The sequence below is a fragment of the Bos indicus genome, chromosome 2 (genome assembly GCF_029378745.1).
Source record: "Bos indicus isolate NIAB-ARS_2022 breed Sahiwal x Tharparkar chromosome 2, NIAB-ARS_B.indTharparkar_mat_pri_1.0, whole genome shotgun sequence".
In the NCBI taxonomy this organism is placed as follows: domain Eukaryota; kingdom Metazoa; phylum Chordata; class Mammalia; order Artiodactyla; family Bovidae; genus Bos; species Bos indicus.
The window spans coordinates 37134330-37153419 of record NC_091761.1 but is presented as its reverse complement, the minus strand read 5'-3'; the positions used below and the strand labels follow the sequence as shown (position 1 = coordinate 37153419).

The 19090-nt window shown below is 47.1% G+C and overlaps 1 protein-coding gene across 7 annotated transcripts in view; it reads left to right on the top strand.

Annotated features, from left to right (window-relative positions):
* Window positions 1-19090, top strand: part of TANC1 (tetratricopeptide repeat, ankyrin repeat and coiled-coil containing 1) — a 252861-nt gene that overhangs the window by 203177 nt on the left and 30594 nt on the right. For all 7 annotated transcript variants that reach the window (XM_070799215.1, XM_070799225.1, XM_070799235.1 and 4 more), the window contains 4 exons: window positions 860-1467; window positions 6306-6414; window positions 7677-7799; window positions 17891-18127. In XM_070799215.1, coding sequence (XP_070655316.1) covers window positions 860-1467; window positions 6306-6414; window positions 7677-7799; window positions 17891-18127 — 1077 coding nt within the window. The remainder of the gene's footprint in view (window positions 1-859; window positions 1468-6305; window positions 6415-7676; window positions 7800-17890; window positions 18128-19090) is intronic.

Here is a 19090-nt window from a genome sequence, read left to right as displayed (position 1 = left end):
TCCTCAGCCTGCCTCCTACAGCTGTCACATTCAGTGAGGACATGCTACAGAAATGATGGTGGGACGTTTAAACAAAAAAAAAGACAAAATTCACCTCTACTGTTAAGTGTCATCCCACAGGTGCTTACCCTGTGGGATGGCAAAGGGACGGGGTGTCTGGAGCTGGTAATACTCTGTGTCTCCCGGCTGGTCCCACAGGTGTATTGGGCTTTGCGAAAGTGAATGACACAATGAAATTAGGATTTGTGCACCTCTGTATGTCACACTTCAATTTAAAAGTTTACAAAAGAAAAAAAAAAAAAAACTAACAACAACAAAAAAATAGTGGGCTGTATGCACGTCTGACAGCTTCGTTACAGCAGTCTGCGGGGCCCAGCCTGGGGGCGGTTTCAGATGCCCTGGCTGGGAATCTTGACGCACAGTGAAGAATGCCTCTGATCCCAGTGTTTGGCCATGGCCTTAGATGCACAGTGGTGGTGGGTGTCTGTGCTTGTTGAATCACCAGTTGCACAGTGTAAAGATTATGGGTATATCAGGTCACCTGGGGTCTCAGTGCCCCATTGCTGGTGCAGCCAGGTTGTCACTGTCAGCTCAAGGCTCTTCCATCTCACTTGGCTCTGCATCCTCAGATAAGGGCCTCAGGAAAGCCTTTTCTGATTTAATCTTGCATCAGGCATTTCTTTCACATAAGCTTTTTATCTTCAATTTATCCTATTACATGTTTTAAGATAAAACAATGAGTCCCTGTAATCCATGAAAATCCTCCTTGAAAGAAAATTCGGGGATCTGGTTTGAAGTGCAGCTGACATGAAAAAGAAATCTCCGTGGAGTGACACTGTGGGGCCCTGTTCCTTTGCAGGAAATTGTCAGCGAGCTGCCATTTGTCAAGCTGTCCTTGGATGACTTTCCAGACAATAAGGACATCCACAGCGACCTGCACGCCTACGTCCAGCACAGGGTCCACAGCAGCCAGGACATCCTCAGCAACATCTCCCTGAACGGCAAGGCTGATGCTGCCCTCATCGGCAAAGTGAGCAGCCACTTGGTTCTGCGAAGCCTTGGCTCCTACCTGTACCTCAAGCTCACCTTGGACCTCTTCCAAAGGGGACACCTGGTCATCAAGAGTGCCAGCTACAAGGTGGTGCCTGTGTCTCTGTCTGAGCTCTACCTGCTGCAGTGCAACATGAAGTTCATGACCCAGTCTGCTTTTGAGAGAGCACTTCCCATTTTAAATGTGGCCCTGGCGTCCCTCCACCCCATGACGGATGAGCAGATCTTTCAGGCGATCAACGCCGGCCACGTCCAAGGGGAGCAGGGCTGGGAGGACTTCCAGCAGAGGATGGATGCCCTCTCCTGCTTCCTCATCAAGCGTCGAGACAAAACCCGCATGTTCTGCCACCCATCCTTCAGGGAGTGGCTCGTGTGGAGAGCAGATGGCGAGAACACAGCCTTCCTGTGTGAACCCAGGTATGACAGGCCGCTTACCCAGCAGCTCTGTGCAGGAAGCCTGATGCCTGGCTGGCGAAGGGATCACAAACACGATTCATGTTCTTTTGCAGAAAGACAATACAGCATGAATGATACAGTGCAAGTCGCTCAGTCCTGTCCAGCTCTTTGTGACCATATGGACCGTAGCCCGCCAGGCTTCTCTGTCCATGGGATTCTCCAGGCAAGACTACTGGAGTGGGTTGCCAATCCCTTCTCCAGGGGATCTTCCCGACACAGGGATTGAACCTGGGTCTCCTGAGTTGCAGGCAGATTCTTTACTGCCTGAACCACCAGGGAAGCCCTCAAACAAAAACTTGTTTTTTTCCAAACTTTTTATTTTGTATTGGGGTATAGTCAGTTAACCAGCTTCCCAGGTGGCACTATTGGTAAAGAATCTGCCTGCCAATGCAGGAGACATGGGTTCAATCCCTGGATTGGGAAGATCCCCTGGAGAAGGGAATCAACTCACTCCAGTATTCTTGCCTGGAGAATTCCATGGACAGAGGAGCCTGGCGGGCTGTAGTCTGTGGAGTCATAAAGAGTCAAACACGACTGAGCACATAACCAATTAACAGTGTTGTGGTCATTTCAGGTGAACAGTGGAGGGACCCAGCCTTATATATACATGTATCCATTCTCCCCAAACCTCCCTCCCATTCAGGCTGCCACATCGCATTGAGTAGAGTTCCATGTGAAAGCTTCCTTCCTTTAATTGCTAGTAATGTAGGACTCCTTAGTATATCTGGATGAAGGAGAGGCTGGTGGTGCCCGGGCAGTGTTTCTTTGTGATTCTCTTCTAGGTCCCAGTCCCCTCTCTCAGGGACACGTGCAGGAGAGTGTGGGACCAGCTGCAGGGAACAGCTGGCTTCCCTCAAGCCTGTTCATGGCTCTGTTCCTTTGCGGGGTGGGGAATCTGCACACTGCCTCTCAGTGCCTTTCTGCCACCTCTTGAGCTTGTGGTGTCTCGTCCTGGGGATCTGAGGCATCTGTGGCCCCAGAGGGGAACGCAGCCATCACTTCCAGCCACCTCATTTTGCACTTGTGTCCTGCAGGGATAGCAAATTGGGGTTTGGGGTTGGGAGGAATCGGGTTCAGAGTTCAGGTGCCTCATTTGCGGTGGGGCGGCTGCATCCGAGGAGTCAGAGGTCCACTGAGGCTTTGTAGCAGAGCTGGGCCAGGACACAGCTCTCCCCACTGTCCAGGGGAGGAGGTAGGAGGGAAGCCTGCCCACCCTGCAGCGTGGTGTTAGTCAGGGTGAGAGACTGAGGAATTTGAAGCGCAAATGTTCTTCGATAAGGGTGGGTTCACTTCCAGCATCATTGCTCCTGCCTTCTCTGATTCAGAATTGCTCCCGGCCCTGTGTAAGAGGTCTGATAAGCTTCTCAGCTGTCTCCTTTGGGCTGCCCTGGCCGTTTAATCCAATGCTAAGGCCCGGAAATGAAATGAATAAGCACTTGTGAGCCACATACTCCCTTTCTCCCATGAATATATTTTTAATTTATTGTTTTAACTGGAGGATAATTGCTTTACAATATTGTGTTTATTTCTGCCATACATCAACATGAATCAGCCCTAGGTATACATATGTCCCTTCCCTCTGGAACCTCCCTCCCACCTCCCACCCCACCCCACCCCTCTAGGTTGTCGCAGAGCACCTGATTTGAGCTTTCTGTGTCTCACAGTAAATTCCCACTGGTTATCTATTTTACATATGGTAACGTATATGTTTCTTCCATGAATATTGACTTACCGTTGACTATCTTGGTCTAGCTGCTCTTTTATGTTGTAAATAGGGTGTTTTCTTAGGTGACACTGGGCTAAGAGTTGATTGTCTTTTGAAAGTGCTTTGGGACAATAAACTAACTCCCAGGTTATTTAGCCAGTCAGTAAAAACTAGGTGACAGATGTTCTATGATATATTTAGCCAAGTCAGACCATTTTACAGGAAGATAGTGAAGTGGAGAGCAGCCTTGCTAGCATGAGGTAGGTGGGCCTGGCTTGGCCTACAGGCAGAGTTGAGCAGAAGGAGGTGCTGTGTATGGATGACTCTGAGGTGTTATGCTTCAGAAACGAGGGATGGCATTGCTCTTAGGGCAGGTCAGAGAGGCAGAGGCACGGAGCTCGCTTTGTTAGGCAGGAGCTGCTTTGGAGTTTAGCAGTGTGAGCTCATGGGGTTGGTGGTGGGGTTCCAAAGCAGGTGGGGTCTAACAATTGGAAGAGAGGTTGGAGTTAAAGATCTGGCATCGTTGATGGAGAGGCAATGGTGGGACATGGTGAGGAAGTGCGGTTGGGGGAGAGGGAATGCTGGACTTCTGGGACAGGGAGAAGGATTTCTGGGAAGGAGGGGAAGGAAGTAGGTGCTGCTGAGAAGTGAAGGGAGCTGAGGGTTCAGAGGAAGCCATTGGCTTTTTGTTGCAGGAGGAGGGTCCTAGATCTTCAGGAGATTCCTTCCTTTGGGTTGTGAGGAGTGAAAGAGGAGAGCCAGCATCCTGGCATGGAAAGTAAAAGGGTGGAGAGGTTTGGGGTTGAGGGTGGGGAAAAGTTTTGGTTTATGTTTTAAACAACACAAGGGATTGGGATGTTGTTGGAAGCATCCTTGAGACAGCATGTTCATGGAAACACAATCCGTGAAGGGAGAGAAATTGGAAACTCGAGGGAATGGGGTCAGCGAGTCTCCTCTTTGCCTCTGCAGCATCCATTCACGGCACGATTCTAGCTTGATTTTGTCTTGTTTACGGGTCTCCAGTCCAGCTGCTGAGAGCTCCTCAGGGCAAGGACCTCACGTTGTTCCCCATGAGATCCCCAGTATCAAACAAGGTGCTGGTTCTAGGGGGATGTTAATGCACAAATGATTGGATAAGTCAGGTTATGCTGAGGAAGAGCACAGGGGCTCTTATTACGTAGACTGTGGTCACGCTCTACTCAGTCGTCATCACCTGTTTGGGCCCATCATTTCCTGTACAGGCCTCTGTTTCCCCCAAGCACACCAGTTTGGAATCATGATACTTCATGATTCACAGGGTCAAACAGGTTAATAAAATAACTTAGTTACTTTTTCTGCATCTGGCACGTGATAAAAGGCTGGATATGTGTAAGCTTTGGGAAATGGACAGTAAGTGTGGGTAGACTTGGAAGGAGGCATGTGATCTTAGGAAGGAAGGATGTAAAGGTATATTCAGTGTAGAGGAGCTCGGGTACCCAATGACTGTGTGGTGAATTGTTTCCTCAGAGAGGTGGGAAGCCACACGCTTAGCTGAGTGCACCGGACACCTTTGGCCCAACCACTGAAGGGTGGGTGGTCATCACCCACCAGGGCCAGCCAACCACAGTACTTAGCAGGTTTTGTGGTGGTTGCAGCTGGCATGGCCACAGAGCTAGCAGACTGGGAGACTGAGGGTGGCTGAGCCGGTGGTGGGGAGACTGGCCCTGATCAGAGTCATGTGGGACTAGCCCATTGATGTCGGCCAGGGAGGGCATGGCGCACTGGGAGACGGCAGAGAGGGGTTTCCCTGGGGGCAGGGGAGGTGCTCCTGTGAGAAGGGGAGCCGAAGCGTGAGGTCTGGGAGGTGGTGTGTGCAAGGGAGCACAGGGCACGTGCTCCAGACCCTTACAAGACAGTAAGTGGGAGACTCAGCGGCAGTGGGTGGTTACGTGTCACACCTTCTCCTGTAGGATGAAAAAGAGTCCTGTGGTTTCCACCTGCCCTGGTTTCCTCATCTGTAACATGATGTATAATTGAGAAACAGGCAAGCATCTGGATAGATAAATATGATTTAAGTGATGCATGCTTTTAATCCTCTAGATCAGCAACGACTAGGAAACACATTTAGAAGAATGCTTTTCTTTTTCACAGTGTTTATCTTTTTCTCTACAACTAGCTGCCTTTTCTCAGCAGAACAAAATTTCACAGGTGTCAGGTTAATAGAAATGAAAATGATTCACCTCGTGCAGCAGTCACTGCTGCTGGAGTAAGCAGCCCTTAGCATGTTTTCCAGACTGGCCTAGAGGAAGGCATGGAGTCCATGGGAGACGGAATAAGTTCTACAGACATGGAGGGGAAAGTGGATAAGTGGCTCCTTCATGAGAGGGCTGGTAGGGGATTAATTGGTGGCGCCAGTTGATGTCCGCCCTGTGCCCAGACATGGCAAACACACTTACACAGCTTAGCTTTCTTACCCCTACAAGGAGCTGTGTTCCTTTCGAGCCTAAAATGCTAGTTGTTTTCTGATTATGAGCTATTTCTGCGTGCAGCCTGGTTTTGCTTTCCCTCCCATGGTAAGGTCTTGTCCTTTGGCCCAGGTCTGCCCTCAGTGGTGATTGTACTGACAGGAGGCCTAGGGTCAGGTCCAGTATGGTTCTGCTCCATCTGTCCATTTGCACATATCTGTCCTTCATCTGTCCATCCATCCAAGAAATGCATATTTGGGTTCTTACTGAGTCTTGGGCATTTGCTAGGTATTGTGACCAAGCTGTGACTTAGACAAGACCCTTAGTCTCGTGGAGTTTGTGTTTTTGTGAAAGACTTAAATGAGAGTGATGGCCGATGAACACAGAGTGGGTGGTTCCACAAAGACTTGCCCTGTCCTGGGGCTTCTCTCTGAGTCACTCCACAGAGATAGGGGAGTCCCGAGAAGATGATGTAAGGAGTAAACAACATTGGTATCCTCTGTGAAAAAGCAGCTTTCCACCCATCTCATACGGTGATGCTGAGACACCAGCAGGAGAGTTCAGGGGTCGTTTGGTGATGTTCACCCCAAGGGCCTGCAGGGAGGTGCACTGGGGTCTTTGGTTACCAGCCTTTGTGTTTCTCGTCCTAGGAACGGGCACGCTCTGCTGGCGTTCATGTTCTCGCGACAGGAGGGCAAGCTGAACCGCCAGCAGACCATGGAGCTTGGCCATCACATCCTGAAGGCACACATTTTCAAGGTGAGCCCCACACCGCTGGAGGGAGGGTTTCATTGGTGCCGCATTGAGGTTTTGGTCCTGGAGACAACTTTGTGAGCCCCATTCCAGACACGGCCCCTGCCTGAAAGTAACCATTGTTCTCACATTTCCACCCTCTAAATCAAGTTTCCACTTCATTCATTCTCCTTTGTTTCCTTGTTAAATAGTTATGGAAGAGGCTAAGTTATGTGACCTCTGCAGTTTCCTACCACCTGGATTTTCTGATGGTGTGCTTGTTTCTTGTGGCCTAGTTTAACTTGTTCCTTTTTCCTCTGGATTTTTTATTCTTTGGTAGTTATTTTGAGCAGTTTAATCAGGTTCAGGTTTGATTCCTCCCTTACCACTCCCCCTGCATATCATAATTACTTTATACAGGTAAACCTGTTATGCTGCATTTTTGCTTTATTGTGCTTTGCAAATAATTGTATTTTTTCTTACAAATTGAAGGTTTGTGCCACCCCTGCATTGAACTAGACTTTTGGCACCATTTTTCCAATAGCATTTGCTTACTTCATGTCTCTGTGTCATATTTTGGAAAATTCTTGCAATATTTCAGACTTCTGCTTTGTTACTGCTTATGGTGTTCTGTGATTGGCAATCTTTGATGTTACTAGTACAACTTATTGAAGTCTCAGATGTTGGTTGGCATTTTTTAGCAATAAAATATTTTACAATTAAGGTATGTATTAATACATTTTTTTAGACAGTGCTATTGCACACTGAATAGACTACAGTATCATGTAAACATAAAGCTTTCAAGTGCACCAGGAAACCAGAAAAATTGCATGATTCATGTTGTTGCTGTGGTCTGGAACCAAACCTGCAGTATCTTTGAGGTCTGCCTGGAGAGTTAAAATGCTCTGTGAGTCTGTATGAGGTTTTTGGGGTCAGAACACCTCGTGCGCTTGGTGGGAGGCCATCAGCCATGACTGGCCTCTTCCTTCGTTAAGGACTATAAATGGTGATATTCTAACATTTATTCTTCCTTTAATTGATTAGAGAACCTCTATAAAGAGAAACTTTTCCCTCAACTGCCATCCTTTCCGCCAGGCAGACAGTTACTGTAGCAAAGGCAGGCTGGTTCCTTGACCCTTGGTTTTAGGACGGGAATGCTTACAGGTCCGAGCCTTTTTCTGGGCACACAGCCTTTGCCTCGTGTTCAGTGGGGATGTTCACCCGCTTCAGACCCATGCTGCATGTGGGAGAGGAGATGTTAAAGCTGATTTGCTGCTGTTTTTTCCCAGGGCCTTAGCAAGAAGACAGGAATCTCTTCAAGCCACCTCCAGGCCCTGTGGATCGGGTACAGCACCGAGGGGCTGTCCGCGGCCCTGGCCTCTCTCAGGAATCTCTACACCCCCAATGTGAAGGTGAGCTGCCCTCTGCCCAGGGAGCCAGAGTCCCTGCCTGACCACTGTTGCATCAATGGTCCTGCTCTCCCCTGCCCTGGGTTGTGGGCAAAGGAGGCTGGGATGCTTCTAAAGAGGCGGTTTTCTGGGTGTGAAGCACATGGACGTGACTGCTCCATTGCCGGTTCTCTTCCACAAGTCTGGCTTTTGCTGAGGCAGCAAGATGTGGGTGGTCAGGAGCTGCTATGTGAGCTCATGGTGACTGTTTCAGAGTAGATGAGATAAGGGAAACAGTTCACAAAGGAAAGCAGAGGTCAGAGGGGAATTTCCAGGGAAAATGGACTTTTAAAGCATCCTAGCTTCTAATCTGGACTATCTCTTTATGGTTCTTAGGAAATTAAGCCCTGATGAGAGGCAAAGGGTTGGTCACTCTAAAGAGGAAAACTTTATTAAAGATTTGTACACACATGTATTTATGACCTCGGAAAGTATATCAGGGTCTGCCTGCTGCTGAACCAAGGGCTTCCTCACTCCCCATCAGTGGCTAATATTTCACAGTATTTTGCTGAGCTTTTCAGAGTAGATTTTTCCCTCCTCCGTTAATGCAGTCTAAGAATCTAAAGCACACAGAGGCCAAGTTTCTGCTTAAGGCAGCAAAGAGGGGTTAACTCCCATGGCGTGTGGGAACTCCTGACTTAACATTATAGCTGTTTATAACCATCTTCCCCAGTGCAAAGTAAGATGAGATTGTAATTGTCTTCACATTTATATTTCTTACCTGCTTGATGTAGCTGCTAGACTCCAGGCCTTTGAGCCCCAGGCCCTGATGTGTTGGCTGCCTTCAAAAGCTCTGACATCGTTTCCCAGGTAGCCAGGTTCTCCCCTTCAGTCACTGCTATGAAAAGTCATACCTGTTCTCTTGTTAGTAGCCCAAGGATGGCCTAACATTGTCACCAGGTGGTCAAGGGTATCCCTAGAATTTTCCAAGAATCTTTTTCTTCTCCTCACTTTGGTTCATTGAACCCACATGCCCCTGAGATGGTGCCATGGAAGAGTCTTGTCCCCACACCCTCTCCAGGCCCGGGGGAACCTCTATGTCTCTTCTCCCCTATTGTCAACATGTCCCACCCTCAGCACCCCACCTTGCACGTGTGTCTGGGGATCGAGGCCTTGCAGAGCACTGCCCCCTCTTCTCCCTTCCCTGCTTTCCTGATGTATAATAGTCCCTTGGATTCATTCCAGGTCCTTCCACAGACACCTCAATCCAAGGATGCTCAAGTCCCATATATAAGGGCACAGTATTTGAATATAACCTACGCATATCCTCCCATATACTTTAGATCATCTCTAGAGTGCTTCTAATATCTAATATAATACAAAGACTATATAAAGAGTTGCACACAGCAAATTCAAGTTTTGCTTTTTTGCAACTTTATGGAAAGTTTTATTTTCAAATAGTTTTAATCTGTGGTTGGTTGAATTCACAGATACAGAACCTACTAATACAGAGAGCAGGCTGTATTTCCTTATTTTTTTTTTCTCTCTTTTTTCAACGGAAGTATAGTTGATGTAGATTTTAGATGAACAGCCTAATGATGTGATACTTGTTTTTATAGCACAAAAGGTCTCGTTAACAAATATCACCACATGTGGTTATAAATTTTTTCTTACAGTGAAAACTTCAGATCTACTGTCTTAGAAACTTTGAAATAAACTAAATTACTATTGGCTTTGGTCCCGTGGGGTACATGACATCCCTCCTTGCTGGTCTTTAGAAGTGGAGAGTGTAACAAAGGAGCCTGGGTGTCAGGAAGGACCCAGCAGGGCTCTGACCCTGGAGCGGCTCGCCCACAGGCCTACCGCCCAGTACAGAGCTTGGGTATTGGTTAGAGAAAGGCCACCACCCCCCTGGTGGATTCAGACAAGGTCTTTACAAATGCAAAAGTGTAGGTGGACTCAGTGCTGTTAGGGCTCCAGTCTTGAGAGGCAGAGGGCCTATTGGATTTCGGCTGGGCTCACCCCTGGACAGGGCGTCTGGAAGCAGAGCAGCCCTGGAGAACTGCTCCCAGGAACCCCTGTGTCCAACCTGCGCTCTGCAGAGTGGTAGACTTGAGGGTTGTGTCCTGACTGAAGCCATGTGCAAGTTTCATGGGGTGAAGACAGGGAAGCCGCTTTTGTAATTAAGGAGCACTAGCTCTAAGCTCGGAGAAGGCAATGGCACCCCACTCCAGTACTCTTGCCTGGAAAATCCCATGGACGGAGGAGCCCGGTAGGCTATAGTCCATGGGGTCGCTCACAGTCGGACAGGACTGAGCGACTTCACTTTCACTTTTCACCTTCATGCATTGGAGAAGGAAATGGCAACCCACTCCAGTGTTCTTGCCTGGAGAGTCCTAGGGACAGGGGAGCCTGGTGGGCTGCTGTCTATGGGGTCGCACAGAGTTGGACACGACTGAAGTGACTTAGCAGCAGCTCTAAGCTGCTGCTTCTAGTCAAAAGGAGCACTTCCTTTCTAGATAGAGTTACTCTGAAAAAAGAGAATGTGCCAAGGACATATTTCACGTGATGAAGAAATTGTGTTTCGAGTTTTTGTTTTACTTGTTATAGAAACTGGAACTGAGTTTATTGTAATAGTTTGATCTCTTATTTCAGCTGAAAGTATATCTTTTGGCTTCTCCATAATTAGTAAAATTCTGTAATGATGGCAAGGAACAAAGAAAGAAAAATTAAAATGGAAGTATCTGTTTTCACTGTTTTAATGAATTATGGGCACAAAAGTTATTTTAATGTGGAGAAAAGTAAATGGGAAACGTTATACTCTGTTGAATATGAGTTTTTAAGACAATAAATTAAAAGGTACCATGTAATAGTGTAATGAGCTTGACCCGCCTGGGATTATAAACTTTCCTCTTTAACATATTTTCAATTTTAAAAGTTATTCATCTTTACTTTGTTTTATAAAATTCCAGTGTAGTCTACATCTAACATTATCCCCCCAAATTGTATAACTTAGTCACAGAACTTTAAGACTTTCTATTATCCTTCTGTTTCTTTTGTCTTTCAAAAAAAGGTGGGGGTGATTTTTCACAGAATCTTGAACAAATTACAGTAATTTAAAATTATGCATGCAATTAAGGAATTTTTTTTCAGAGAGTATTAAATGTTGTCATACAGGAAAGGATGTCATTTTGAGCAATAATTGCAGTTTGCCACTTTGGTAAATTAAAGCTACTTGCTCTGGAGTAATTACTTGGTAGTTGAATTTTAATTTTGGTGGCATGCCCGTGATTTCTAACAATGTGATCTACCATAGCCAGGCCAGGCTGATGCCAGCCTGAGCTCTGGCTGGCCCTCTGGGGTCCTTGCCACCAGGGCCCCCAGGCTTCGGTTCAGTTGGTTGTTTTGCTCACATAGTTCCATTGGGCTGGCTGCCAGCCACAGGCTTCCTAAGGCTGTGGACTCAAGGGAATTAAGATTGTGATTCTTCTCACAGCTGGAGGCAGGGAGGGGAGGAGACAGGAGTTAGGTGTGGACCTTGGCCTAACTTCCCTGGCTGAAAGGATGCAGTTGTATTCTGCATAATTATTGGGAAACACGCATTTATTTACACCAGTTGTACTGATGAAAAGCTCCAGTGAGAAAACCGAGCCTCCCACTTTACCACATGCTGGACAGAACCTCTTCTGTTCTTCATGATCACATCATTTTACCTACCACCCTACTCTTTTTCATTTTCTTGCATTCATCCGATCCAGAGGTGTGTATAGGTAATATTGCCATTTCCAGTTGTTAAAGGGAGAGCTTCATGGTGGTGGTGACCAGAAGATTTCCATGTAGTTGGGAAAAAATATACAGAAAGAACCATTTTTCTGTTTCCCCGAATGCCGAGTAGTCTTAGCCAGAGCTGCTGCTTCAGCTGCTGGACTGTGATAAGATAGTAGTTAGTGTTGTGCCCGGGGCTAATCTCTGCCTTACCTGCTCTGAGCCTCAGTTTGCTCACCTGTGAAGTGAAGGTCACTAAAGAACCTGCATCGTAGAGTGAGGGGACACCTCACTGAGATGTTGAAGCTCTTGGGAGAAGACTTGGCATTTATTATATGGTCAAGTGAGTTATTTTTAGTTGCTTTTCACCTTCTTTCTGGACACTGAGATTCTCCGGAAAGCACTTGAGAACTTGTGCATGTGCCTGGTGGTGGTGGTGAAGGGGAGCTGCCCACAGGCTCTGATGGGCCACACCTGCCCTCAGAGGAGCGTGAGGTCTCCTTGCTGCCTGTGCTGATGAGCAGCCCTGGCGCCGTGGGGGCAGAGGGACAGGCCCTCTGGGTCAGCCAGTTTCTGGGGCAGAGCGCCCTCCTGTGCCTTCTGAGGGTCAGAGACTGGGGCCCTTGTCTCTTTTAAAGATCCGTTAATCTTCCCTGGTTGCTCAGATGGTAAAGAATCTGCCTACAATACAGGATACCTGGTTTCAATCCCTGGGTTGGGGAGATCCCCTGGAGCAGGAAATTGCAACCCACTCCAGTATTCTTGCCTAGAGAATCCCAGGAACAGGGGAACCTGGCGGGCTACAGTCCACAGGGTCTCAGAGTCGGACACGACCAAGAGACTAACACTTTCATTTTTTCCCCCCCCAAAAGTGATTATAACAATAGCAAGTAATATTTATTCAGCACTTACAGGATGCTCAGGGCTGTGCTAAGTGCTTTGTGTGTGTGGCATGTTCATTTTTAATCTTCACAACAACCCAAGGAAGTGCAACTGTTTTTATTTTCACCTTTCGGGTGAGGGTAGTGATAGGTGCCCAGATCCCACGGCGGGAAGAGTGCCTGGCACGGAGCAAGCCCACGCTGCCTCCACAGGTGCGCTCCTCACCTGGTGTGTTTACAGCCGCGGCTGCCAGCTGGAACCACCTGGGAGCCCCAGGCCCCAGCCTAGTCAGAATCTCCAAGGGTGGGGCAGGTGCTTTGGAAACTTGCAAGCTCCCTGGTGGTTTCACCGAGCAGCAGGGTTCAGAAGCATGGGTTTGGAGAAGATCACAGACTGTTGAGGGAGGGTAAGTGGTAAAAATACCCACAGCATCGCACCAGCAAAGGAAATGTTTTTCCCAAGAAGCAAATAGAGAATTGATAACAAATGCCTTTAGGAAAGTTCTGCCTCTGTGCACAGACCTTCCATAAGACTTTTCTTACATAGTATTATGCAAGACATCACTGAGGCGACACCTTCCAACGTTCTTAGAAGAGTTTCTGTCCAGTAGAATGGGGTAGTGTACTGTCATCTCCTGAGACAGCACCTGAATCACAGAGAGGTTGAGTAATTTTCTGAAAATCACACAGCAAGTTAGTTAAGAGGCTGATTGAGAACTCAGACTCTTTAATCCATCATCTTGTTCTTTTAGGCCTATGAATCTCAAGAGGGAATGGGATTGATGGGAGAGGGGAGAGAGAGGGTAACTAACTGGTGATCAAAGTCACCCTGCGAATTTACAAGCAGTTTCTGCCTGTCCTTTGGTGACCAGAGTCCAGTGGGCCCATCAGTGTTATTGTGTGTGTGTGTGTTTTAAATCTTTTTTATTTCTGTGATGTTGGTAAATGATGCCCCCGCTTTGATCTTGTTTAATATTTAGTTTGTTTTGGCTGCGTCAGATCTTGGTTGCGGCAGCGTGTGCTCTTCGTTCTGGTGTGCAGGCTTCTCTCTGGTTGTGATGCACGGGCTCAGTAGTTAGTTGCAGGTGGGCTTAGCGCCCCCCGGCTTGCAGGATCTTAGTTCTCTGACCAGAGATCGAACTCAGTCCCCTGCATTGGAAGATGGATTCTTAACCATTAGACCAGCAGTGAAGGCCCTGGTGTGTGTATTTTGAAAATTTTGAAAAGCTGTTCAGGTTCTGCTCTGTATTATTCTCACCTAAGAACTCATTTCTTGGGCCTCAATAAAACCCCTACTGTGCCAGCAGCATTGTCGTATTCCTGCCACACTGTTGGTGGTTACTCAGAGGGAAGTCATTTTCTCAAAAACCCCGACTTTTGTTGGGCACTTACCCTTTTAAAATGCTTTAAAGTCCTGCTTGAGTCTGGTGCTGTTTTTAGGAGCAAACCGCTTAAGGCTGTAGAGCAGGCTCGGTGGGGATGGGTTTGCCCAAGGTTGTGTCCTGTGTCACTGTGGGGACAGGGACACCTCTCCTGATTTCTCCTCTCTGTATTTTCTGCCCTTCTGTCCACATGTGCTGGTTGGCAGCTGGGGGCTGGGTTGTTGTTGACCTGGTGAGATTGGAAGATTGTCCTCCCCTGTGACTCTGTGAATGATGAGATGGGTCTAGTTGCTTGGGCACAAGTGTGCTCTTTTTTGTTTTTGGAAGTATTGATTTATACTGTTGCGTTAGTTTCAGATGCACGACAAAGTGGTTCAGTTTACACACACACACACACACACACATACACACACACACACATTCTTCTCCCTTCAGTTCAGTTCAGTTCCTCAGTTGTGTCTGACTCTTTGCGACCCCATGAATCGCAGCACGCCAGGCCTCCCTGTCCATCACCAACTCCTGGAGTTCACTCAGACTCATGTCCATCGAGTCGGTGATGCCATCCAGCCATCTCATCCTCTGTCTTCCCCTTCTCCTCCTGCCCCCAATCCCTCCCAGCATCAGAGTCTTTTCCAATGAGTCAACTCCTCGAATGAGATAGCCAAAGTACTGGAGTTTCAGCTTTAGCATCATTCCTTCCAAAGAAATCCCAGGGCTGATCTCCTTCAGAATGGACTGGTTGGATCTCCTTGCAGTCCAAGGGACTCTCAAGAGTCTTCTCCAACACCACAGTTCAAAAGCATCAATTCTTCAGTGCTCAGCTTTCTTCACAGTCCAACTCTCACATCCATACATGACCACTGGAAAAACCGTAGCCTTGACTAGACGGACCTTACACACACACAAACACACACACATTTTTTAGATTCTCCCTTACAGATAGTTTCAGAGGCACAGCAGAGTGGTTCAGTTTACACACACACTCCCTTAGACACACACACACACACATTCTTTTTTAGATTCTTCTCCCTTAGAGATAGTTTCAGATGCACAGCAAAGTGGTTCAGTTTACACACACATACTCCTTTACACACACACACACACACACACACACACACACACACTCTTTTTTAGATTCTTCTCCCTTACAGATAGTTTCAGATGCACAGCAAAGTGGTTCAGTTTACACACACACACTCCCTTACACACACACACTCCCTTACACACACACACACACACACACACACACACACTCCTTTTTAGATTCTTCTCCCTTACAGATAATTTCAGATGCACAGCAAAGTGGTTCAGTTTATACACACACACTCCCTTACACACACACACACTCTTTTTTAGATTCTTCTCCCTTACAGGTTGTTCCAAAATATTGAGTGTGGTTCCCTGTGCTGTGCAGTACAGGTCCTGTTGTTGATCTGTTTTATATATAGTAATGTATATCTGCTCACCCCAGATTCCTAATTTATCTCCCACTTGAAGAGGTCCTTCCTTAATTATAAGTGATGGTCCTAATAGTGGGAAGGAACTGACTTGTGGGCCATCCTCACCCATAGAGGGGCTTTGTTTACCCCTCTTATCTGTGAACTTCTGTGTCTTAGAACCAGTGTCTTGTGCCGTAGGCCAAATGGGAAATGGAGTGTGCGGGGTAGATGGTGGTGCTCAGGGTTGGTGTGTGTGGATGATGTGGGGGTGTGTGCATAGGGGAGGGCTGGGAGCATTCTGTATAGACTGGGGGCACTTCTCCCCGGTGTCCTGGCGTTGAAGCAGGCACTCAGTGAAGTGATCCTTTGTCATGTGTATCTATGGAAAGGGAATTTATTCCTGGCAGAGGGATCTATACGGGAGAGAGGGGAAGACCCGGAGGTGGGGTCCTGCCTGCCCTTGTTACGGGACAAGCATTAGACCCAGTGTGGTCACCTTTGAGGGGTAGTGGGGTGGTCGGTAAGTGAGGGAAGAGTGCTGGTAGAGGAGGTCAGAGAAGCAGCTGAAGGGCTGGGTCACCCAAGGCTCAAGCTTCAGTGGCAGCCAGCGAGTCTGCAGGTTTTACACTCTGGGTTCTAACCAGTCTGTATGGTATCACTGTTCTGAGGTGTGGTGTCACCACCAGAATAATAATTTATCACTTTGTAAATATTCTGTTAGCTACTCTTGTGGGCACCGTATCATTGAAATGCCTCACATTTTATATTCCTTGTCATCTTTCTCTATCCTCTAATGATCCCATGTGTCTCTGGTCAGATAAGAGATGCAGTCTCTGTGGTTTTCATACCTAATGGGCAGCCGGAGGCGGCCAGAGTCTGTCAGGGGGTGATTGATGTGACCAGGACCATTGAAAGGGACTGTTTGAAGAAACGCAGTGGGCATCTTAATAGGTGTTAATGGAGTGTCGTTTTTCCAATGATCTGGAGATTTGAAGAAAATATTAGTATAGCTATAACTCACATAAAGTATTCAATGATTTTATTTTAAAACCTATAGATAATGAATTTCCTTTTATATCTGGATCCAAGGCGTTCAGTGGGTGGTGGATATGTACCAATTAGTCAGAAAAGCAGATGCTTTTCTAGGAGTTTTGTGCTGCTGACAGTCCCAGCATATGAGCATTTTTACGTATTCTGCTCTTTCTTGCAAGTACAATTCATTATAAAGAAAAAACTGTATGCTCTTATTTTTGGCTTTATTATCTCACTGTTAATTATTTAATCCCGTGATGATTATTTCATTGTCCCCCAAAATGAATTTTCTGTTTTTATTTGGATCAGACAGTGGTTTTCAAAATGTGATCCCTAGACCAACAGCATCTCTATCACCTGGGGGGAATTCAGTAAACAGGCACACTCTTAGACCGCACTCCCACTGCCGCCAGACCTACTGAATCCAGAGGTCTGAGTCCAGAGAATAGACATTTCTAAATTTTTGTTTTTTAATTGTGATAAAACACATCATAAAATGTATCATCTTAACTATTTTTAAAGGTAGAAATCGGTGTTAAATATATTCATATTATTGTGCAATAATAAAACTCTACAATAAAACTAAATCTCCACACCTATTAAACAGGTCTTGTTTCCCCCGCCTTCTCCCAGGCCCTGGAAGCCACCATTCTACTTTCTATCTTTGTGAGTTTGACTACTCTATGTCCCTTATATTTAGTGAAGTCATACAGCATTTGTCTCTTTATGGTTGGCTTATGGGCTTCCCTGGTGGCTCAGAGGGTAAAGCGTCTGCCTACAATGTGGGAGACCCGGGTTCGATCCCTGGGTTGGGAAGGTTCCCTGGAGAAGGAAATGGCAACCCACTCCAGTCCCTTGCCTGGAAAATCCCAAGGACTGAGAAGCCTGGTAGGCTACAGTCCATGGGGTCGCAAAGAGTCGGACACGACTGAGCGATTTCACTTTCACTTTCAATGTTCTCAATAGCTTCTCTGGTGACTCAGTGGTAAAAAATCTACCTGCCAATGCAGGAGATGCAGGTGTGATCTCTGGGCCTGGCAGATCCCCTGGTGCAGGAAATGGCAACCCACCCTGGTATTCTCTCCTGGAAAATTCCATGGACAGAGGAGCCCGGTGGGCTATGGTCTGTGGAGTCACAGAGAGTCAGACGTGATTGAGTGAGCCGTGTTCTCAGGGTTCATCTGTGTTGTCACATGGGGCAGGATTTCCTTCCTTTTGAAAGCTGAGTGATATGCCAGTGTATGTACATACCACTTTTGTCTGTCCACTCATCTGTTGACCTTTTAGTTTGCCTGCAGCTCTTAGCGATTGTGAATAGTGCTTCCATCACACAGCAGTGCGGGTATCTCACTGAGATTCTGATCTCATTTCCTCTGGACGTGTACCTGGAGTGGGATGGCTGGGTCCTGAGAAGCCTCCACACTGTTTCCCGAGGCAGCTGTGCCATTCTGCATTCTCACCAGCGAGAATGTGCATCTTCAGTGCCTGTGAGGTCATACCAGTGCACACTCATGTTTGAGAACCACTGGACTAAGGATACCACCCTTCTCCACAAACATTGTTATGATCGCCAACTTCATGAGAAATTAATCTTGTTGGGGGACATTCTCCAACAGGTGAGCCGTCTCCTGATTTTAGGAGGGGCCAACGTGAACTACAGGACCGAAGTGTTAAATAACGCCCCGATCCTGTGCGTCCAGTCTCACCTCGGCCACGAGGAAGTGGTCACTCTGCTTCTGGAATTCGGCGCCTGCCTGGATGGCATGTCGGAGAACGGCATGACTGCCCTCTGCTACGCGGCCGCTGCAGGTCACATGAAGCTGGTGTGTCTGCTGGCCAAGAAGGGGGCGAGGGTAAGCGACAGCCTTCCCCGAAGAGGGCTGAAGGGGGCCACAGAGGTGGGAAGTGTCTCCCATTGCTGGTAGAGTTCTCATTGGCTGGGCCAGGCTCCCTTCTGCCTCTACTTTGTCAAGTTGCAACGAACATAAACAGAAAGGGTGGAGCTACAGTGTGGGATGTGCCCTGATGTGGGTATGTGTGATAGGAGTATATTGTCTTCGAGAGGGAGAGGGGGCCGTGTGTTTTGTTCAAACCCCTTATTCTGCTTAATCCTGCCCGAGGGGAGGCTCCTGGTCATTAGAGGCCCAAGTAAGGCCATCCTGTAAAAAGCCTGCAAGTGTTGCCTTGGAACTTGTCACAGAATTTAACTCTGCACTGGATGAGTTGAAGTTTTAAATGTGATTTTTTTTTTCTCCTTTCTTTTTATTTCATGTTATGTCTTCTTTTAAAATAATAATAATAAATGAATTCTGTGGGTCTTGGAAGTCATGTGCCTAAAACAATGCGAAGTAACTATATTATTAACAAGTTTCTCAAGGACTGTCAGTGTTAATAGGTTGAATGAGAACAGTGCCAAGTTTACAGTAAACTCTGTTTATTTTAAGCACTTTGTTGGGGAAGGGAGAATGTACTTCTACTTGTACAGCAATAGAAATAAATTGCTGGTATTTGTTTTTCTTCTTTATAGTTAGGCTTTTTGAAGTTCAACAAAAGATGTTAGACTTATAGTAACTATGGGAGTCTTTTTGCTTTTTTCTCTTGAAAATACAGCATTTTGGCCCCATCCCACTGCAGATGTATGGGGTTCGTGTCCCAGTGTATCTCTCTGGAGAGTCTCTGTCTGAATTATTGCAACTGATGCACTGTTCCAGGCCTAGAGTTCCCTCTGTAGATCTAGTGATCACAAGGCATCCTCTTCATGCCCTTTGTCTCCCTAGGAAGTGAACTGGAGCTTCCAGTTCTCTGGGGAGCAGGTA